At 32.1% G+C, this 7,500-nt stretch overlaps 1 protein-coding gene across 1 annotated transcript in view; it reads right to left on the bottom strand.

The window, feature by feature from the left end:
- Nucleotides 1-7,500, bottom strand: part of LOC137631962 (uncharacterized) — a 73,993-nt gene that overhangs the window by 46,469 nt on the left and 20,024 nt on the right. Inside the window, exon 3 of the mRNA XM_068363950.1 lies at nt 7,372-7,500. This exon is cut by the window's right edge and continues 13 nt beyond it. Within this exon, the coding sequence (XP_068220051.1) occupies nt 7,372-7,500 (129 nt within the window). The remainder of the gene's footprint in view (nt 1-7,371) is intronic.

Genomic DNA, 7,500 nt, shown 5'->3' on the forward strand with positions numbered 1-7,500 from the left:
CAATATAAGATTAACAATAAAATCAGTCTAAATGTTATTTTCCATTTGTTTGGCTTAAAGAGATTTATGCAATCTGTTATTTCTGAGCCATTTTCATTTCTCAGTTTTAGAACGTATTTAATGTTCTTAAATCACCCGACAGAAGTCGGAATGTTATGTCCATTTGGGGCTGATCTTTAAAATGCCAAAGATATCTTTCTAACAATTGATTACGTATTTAGATTTTCTTCAAATCTAGTTGATTTGTTTAGATTCTGTATGTGCATTTTTTATAGTGTTTGGGTATGTACATGTATGTATACAAACATACACAGGTATAGATCCCTGTAAATTTTTATCATCATGTTCTGGACGTCTATCATTCCTTGTCAATAAGGTCTCCTTCCTCCCAGGCATTCAAACACCCAAAAGAGAACTTTTAATGTCTTCCGATTCCTTTCCAGATCTGTCACCGGTAGGCTCCCCTCCTCTCCTACGTTGGGACGAGGCAGCAGGAAGTAGGAAGGAGAAAGGGACTTGAAAGGATAGGGAAGGGATGGAGGATTGGTTTGGTGGTGTCGGTCCTTACCAGCAATCCACAGACTGATACAAATCAGATCAGAGCATTCAATTTGGGAGTCAGATTAAATTATCTCGGTTTGTGGATTCGAATTTCCAGAACTGCAGACCTGATCCCACATCTTTGCTGACGCTGCACCAGTAGGAGGAGGGAGAGAGGGGGTGAGGAGTGCCATTGTAAAAGAGGGCCCAGAGGCCTAAAAACCTTGAGACAATAGGAGCGTAAAACTGAAAAGGAGCCAAATAAACCGGGCGCGTCTCGCGGAGGAAATGGGATTGGTGACAGGAGGCAAGTGGGTACGAAACTCAACGGACATTACATTACGCTGAAGGTTAAACCGAAGGGAAATAATAAGGGGTACACTTCGAGGGGGAGGGGGAAGGGGAAGGGGAAGGGGAAGGGAGGTTCCTGTAAGTGCCAGGATTTCCACCCGGTTTATTTGACTTTTCCTTCTGTGTCTCACCTCGAAAATGGGTCGTTCGTTCTAAAAGGTCTTTCCATCTTCATCTTCTTTTTTTTCTGGAGAGGATAGCAATGTTCAGGAATGATGACTATGTCAACCGCTCATTAGAGAGAAGGGTCTCTCTTGCTGAGATGAGCTTTGTCTTAATTCCTTATTATTCGAATTTCTAAAAAAGATTTTCGTCAAATGGAAACTTTGATATTGAAAGAGAATCGCGACTTTATTATTATTGTTTAGACACCTTCACTTTATAAGTAAGCATTGAAGGATTGCTTATGGCATTAGGAATCTCTCTTAATTTTTGTACACAAGATTAAGACGTTGTGTACAACGCCATGTCTATTAATAATCCAGCCAGATCAAATGAGATGTGTTATTAATGTTACTTTAAATCCTCTATTTTTGTCTTAAAATCACACTAGCTGGTAACACACATGCTAATATTTTAATGATACCAGAAAACGTAAAATTAATCAATCAATAATATAATGTCTCAAAAGATTTAAACTATTTTTTCAATTCATTTGAGTACTCTCATAAGTGAGATCGAAGGTGAAGTTGCAGTAAACACTGCAAGAAACCGTCGAGCTCGAGCGGGTCTCGAACCCTCGCCCAACAGATTTCTAGGTAGGAATGTTTTCTCGTAGGCTACCACAACACCCCTTAGTCATCTCTGGAGCAAAGTGCACGTACATTACCACCCTCATAATTTTCAGGGTGTTATGCCCTGCCAGAAGAATTAGGTATATATATATATATATATATATATATATATATATATATATATATATATATATATATATATACATACACATTTGTGTGTGTATGTCCTCCTCTCTCTCTCTCTCTCTCTCTCTCTCTCTCTCTCTCTCTCTCTCTCTCTCTCTCTCTCTCTCTCTCTCTCTCTCTCTTTATATATATATATATATATATATATATATATATATATATATATATATATATATATATATATATATATATATATATATATATATATTTATATATATGTGTGTGTGTGTCAAACACATGCATACGAAACCAGGAATAGGCTAATCTTATTGATAATTACACGGCGTTGCCAATAAAAGATATACAGTACATATACAGCTAACTTCCCCATCCATTAAACTGCAAATACCAGGCATCCTTTGCAACAGCTACGATTGGAATGTACATCAGCAACAATGGCGACATCTCAACTTTGTCGTTTGGAACAGCCAGCCATGGAGCGCCAAGCACGAAGCTGTCGGGAGCAGTCTCTCCACTTCGTACATGATGTGGACAATAACTTTCATTGGAAGAGATGGCGAGTGTGCCTCTTGCCAAATACAAAACCCGTTAAATTAAGGTTTCGTTTCAGGCGCTTGGATATCAATTCGTTGGAGGAGAAATATATTTTAGGTTGGTTTATTTTAGAAGTTATGGGTGTGTTATCATAATTTGTGGTTCATAGAATGAATTGAATGCTGGCCCAAAATGGTTGTAAAAGTGGTTATATTACGTTGTTTACTGTGGATTATTGATTAATATTGTCATACGGATTTAGTACATTTAAAGAAATCGTGATCTTAATCGGAAAATCTCCGTTAAAATATAGCGTTCCCAGCCGTATTTCAGAAAAATACGGGCGACCGTAATTTTACCTTGCTTCGTTATGTTTTACGGGCTGGTGGCCGTAATATTACGCCTTTACGTCAATGTATCCGTTTTTAAAACGTCAAAATAAAAACCAAAATTATGCATTAACAACAGTGATCTCTCTTTCATATATTCTATATAGTTTTCAGTCCTGCCAATTCCAGTATATATGAAACGACCATATATACCGTCTTAGGTTAAGCTAGGTTAGGTCGTGTGTCTATTAAAGGTTTAAAGGCCACTCATGAATGGCAGGGCAAGGGACAGTGACATTGCCCTATCGAACAGGACAATGCGATAGAGACTGACTACTGTATATATACATATGATCAGTGCCCAAGCCCCCTCTCCACCCAAGCTAGGACCAAGTAGGGCTAGGCATTGGCTGCTGATGACTCAGCAGAAAGACCTTTATGCTCCCTCAAACCCCCCATCCTTAGCTCACAAGGATAGTGAGGTTGTAGCGACCAAAGAAACTAATGAGTTTGCGCGGGACTCGAACCCCAGTCTGTCGTTCACCAGTCAGGAACGTTACCACATCGGCCACCACAGATTTTGTGGAGATTTTGTCGTTCTTAAAAAGAGTAGATGATCATGACAGGAAACCTTCCATTGATTACTGCCTAAAATAGACACAATAACAAAACAACAACAACAAAAGGATGTCAATGATTAATATTTTTAAAATGTCAATTACTGCAACGAAATGAAACGACGAATTAGGAAATCAAAGTGTTCTTTGCAACAATGGGGAAAAAATTATTTAAATTGTTCTCGCAACGTTGGTGGAAAATAATTACTTAATGCTGAATATATCAGAAGCTTGCGTCATAAAGATTATAAATAATTTCAGTTATGTTAATGGAAACATGCTTATTTAATTCCGAATTGCAAATGAAAATGAATTTTAACATTTTACTATTATTATAAAATTTTTTGATGGTTATAGTGAAATCCATATTATATATGTATGAGAGAGAGAGAGAGAGAGAGAGAGAGAGAGAGAGAGAGAGAGAGAGAGAGAGAGAGAGAGTCGAAAATATATTCCTTGCATGTCTGTAGCAAACATTACTGACGATTACTTAAGATTGTCAGCAAATAATGATAAAGATCTCTCTCTCTCTCTCTCTCTCTCTCTCTCTCTCTCTCTCTCTCTCTCTCTCTCTCTCTCTCTCTCTCATTGCTTGTAGAATTGTAGAATAACAAATATTCTAGTTTTTTTTTTAACATTAACATAGGAAACTGATTGGAAATCTTCAAAAATATATTAAACTAAAAGTCATTAGATGACTAAGACTTCTTCATTCAGAACTCTTAGGGCTTTTAATGACCCTAAATTATTTACAAATTAATGATAAAATCAAAAAATTAAAAACTCCAAACATTTTTTATAGAAATGCCAGCGAGTTTTGCTATAAAAATTCATTTAATTGAAAAGTGTAAACTAGATTTATTGAATAATTATATTGAAACAATTCAATGTATTCATCATTCAGTGGTAATGGATATACATTTTTTTCTGTTAATGTAAATATAAAAGGACACATTGATATCCATTTTGTATAAAAGTAACAACATTCCCTCTTCTATAAAATACCCGGATGGGAAACTGAATTCCAAAAAATAAAAAAATAAATAAAAAAAAAGAATATTATTGGAACTCAAAGGCTACAGTCAATTAATTTATCCCTGTTACTGTAAATACAAAAGGATATATTGATATCCATTCTATATAAACGTAACAGCAGTCCCTCTTCCATAAACTACCCGGATGGGGAAAGTGAATTTCAAAAAAATAAAATAAAAAAAGGAAAAAAAAAGAATATTATTGGAACTCAAAGGCAACAATGTACCAATTACCGGAGAAAAGGGACGCAACTGGTCTTGTCCGACCCAATCTTGCTGCTATACGAAATGACACAAACTGCGGAGTGTCCAAAAAAACGAACTGTATGTCACCATCACTTCTCCTCTGGAAAGCAGCGGGTTCGTATTCACCTAGACAACTACATTAATGCCCGTGCGATAAATGAAATGTGTATTGTTTGATTTAAGGGATTTAAAGGGGAAAATTGCGTGTTAGATTTAACTAGGTAATTGTTTAGTTGTTTGTTGTTGTTGTTTATTTTTATTAATTCTTTCTTTTGATTGGCGTGGATGTTGTTTAATTGTATTAAAGGTTTAGGAAATTGGAAATATAGTTGGTACGTTGATGAAATACGTATTAAGGTGATATATATATATATATATATATATATATATATATATATATATATATATATATATATATATATATATTTATGTGTGTGTGTGTGTGTATTATATGTATGTATAAATACGTATCCATGTATTTATATCTGTAACTATATATACTTATAGATGATAATGTAGATGTATAAATATAACACACTCACGTACACACACACTTGCACACACACATATATATGTATATATATAAATATATACAATATATGTATAGAAATATATGTATGTATATGTATATAATATATATGTATATATATATATATATATATATATATATATATATATATATATATATATATATATATATGTATATATATATATATACACGTGGTTATATAGGAAACTTAAGGTAAAAAAATTAAAAGCAGAATTACGTTGAGCACCAATAGCAGGTATTCTGGGAGTTTGGGGAAGTTCCTGCAATCTCTAAGACGTATCCCCAAACTTGAATGTTTTCCGTCCGGGCATCGCTCTTTTCTGTATGACAAACTTTGTTAATAAGGCAAAACGCAAGTGATAACTACATTCATTTTCGCTACAGGGAAATTTTTTTTTTTTTTCTTAGTCCTTTATTTTCATTTCAGTTTGGTGAATTTCTTCAGGAAATACACAAATATTATTTCATAGAAAAATATCTTTTAAATTGAAATATTGTTTCACGACGGTAAATTGTAATAGTGGTTAACGTTTTCAATTTAGGTTACGGACGATCATTCTAAAACTATCGATAAAGATTAAATTTATGATATTAATATAAATATATTCCAATTACTGTTCAAAAGAAATGTATTCTACTTACTGTTCAGTAGAAATATATTCCAGTTACTGTTCAATATAAATATATTCCAGTTACTGTTTAATAGAAATATATTCCAGTTACTGTTCAATAGAAATATGTTATAGTTACTGTTCAATATAAATATATTCCAGTTAGTGTTCAATATAAATATATTCCATTTACTGTTCAATAGAAATATATTATAGTTACTGTTCAATAGAAATATATTATAGTTATTGTTCAATATAAATATATTCCAGTTACTGTTCAATATAAAAATATTCCAGTTACTGTTCAATATAAATATATTCCAGTTACTGTTCAATGGAAATATATTCCAGTTACTTTTCAATAGAAATATATTCCAGTTACTGTTTAATCAAAATATTTTATGTTTCAATTACAGTGCAGTTATACTTGTTTGTTTTCAGTTCTGAATTGAAAGATGTACCACAATAATAGAAGAATGGAATAAAAAAATATATTTCGTCTTTAAATTGATGGAAATAAAGTATCTTTTGCGATATAGAGATAGTGCTTGTCAAGTCAGCAGTATTTTAAATGAATACTTATAGTGGGATTGCAGTTTGTAAATATCAGGAACTGTACTTTTACTTCAAGCAAAATATTTACAATCCCTGATATATTTTGTCAAAAGAATGTTTAAATATGATTTTAAAATTACATTTTATTTAGAATTAATTTTTAGGACTTAGGGGGAAAAAGATGAAAAGATATGTTATATATATATATATATATATATATATATATATATATATATATATATATATATATATATATATATATATATATATATATATATATATATTTGACGATCTTTGTTTTAGGTTTCGTAATTTCAGAAACAGCTATTGATACTGTATTAAGTATGGTTCCTGTTTTTGTCTAATTTATATTAAATTATGACGGGAAACTATTAAAAGTCCTCTATGTGAGGTTATTCTGTAAGACACTTAGATCTTTATAATCTCATTTAATAAGAAAAAGTATGGCATATTGACATGTATAAACAGATGTTAAAATACTTGTCTTAAATAATCATGAAATATTATCTAGATTAAATTCCTCCTATAAAAATTCTTTAAAAGTTTAATGGACTCTAAAACTGGCTTGGGAATAAATCGAAATACTACGGACCTTCTACTCTTAGAAACGTCCTTTATTCATATATTTTTTTCAGCAATGCAACTATACTTCTATCGGTTTAATACTGTTCATATCAGATTTATGTTTATATATATATATATATATATATATATATATATATATATATATATATATATATATATATATATATATAAACAAACATACATACATGACCACACATATGTATATATATGTGTGCATATATGTATGTTTTTATGGTCTGTGAACACACACACACACACACACACACACACACACACACATATATATATATATATATATATATACATACATATATATTTGTATATATATACATATATATGTGTGTATGTTTGTGTGTATGTATGTATATAACCTATCGAAGAATTACGAAATCCTGGCCATTTTTTCTGAGTGACATAATAGATATTTTGTAGAACATCACTGAAATAAAAACATAAACAAATGTGATTATTATCTGATCATCTTTAATATTAAAACATGAAAAGGTCTCCAACTTACCTAGAACGATCATAGAGGCATTGGCCGTCTCTGTTCTGAAGGATGGATGCTCCGCTATGACCTCGCATTTGTACTCTCCCGAGGCAGCTGAGGTCATGCCACTGATGGTCAAGGTCACTTGGGTATCAG

Source organism: Palaemon carinicauda, chromosome 40 (genome assembly GCF_036898095.1).
Source record: "Palaemon carinicauda isolate YSFRI2023 chromosome 40, ASM3689809v2, whole genome shotgun sequence".
In the NCBI taxonomy this organism is placed as follows: domain Eukaryota; kingdom Metazoa; phylum Arthropoda; class Malacostraca; order Decapoda; family Palaemonidae; genus Palaemon; species Palaemon carinicauda.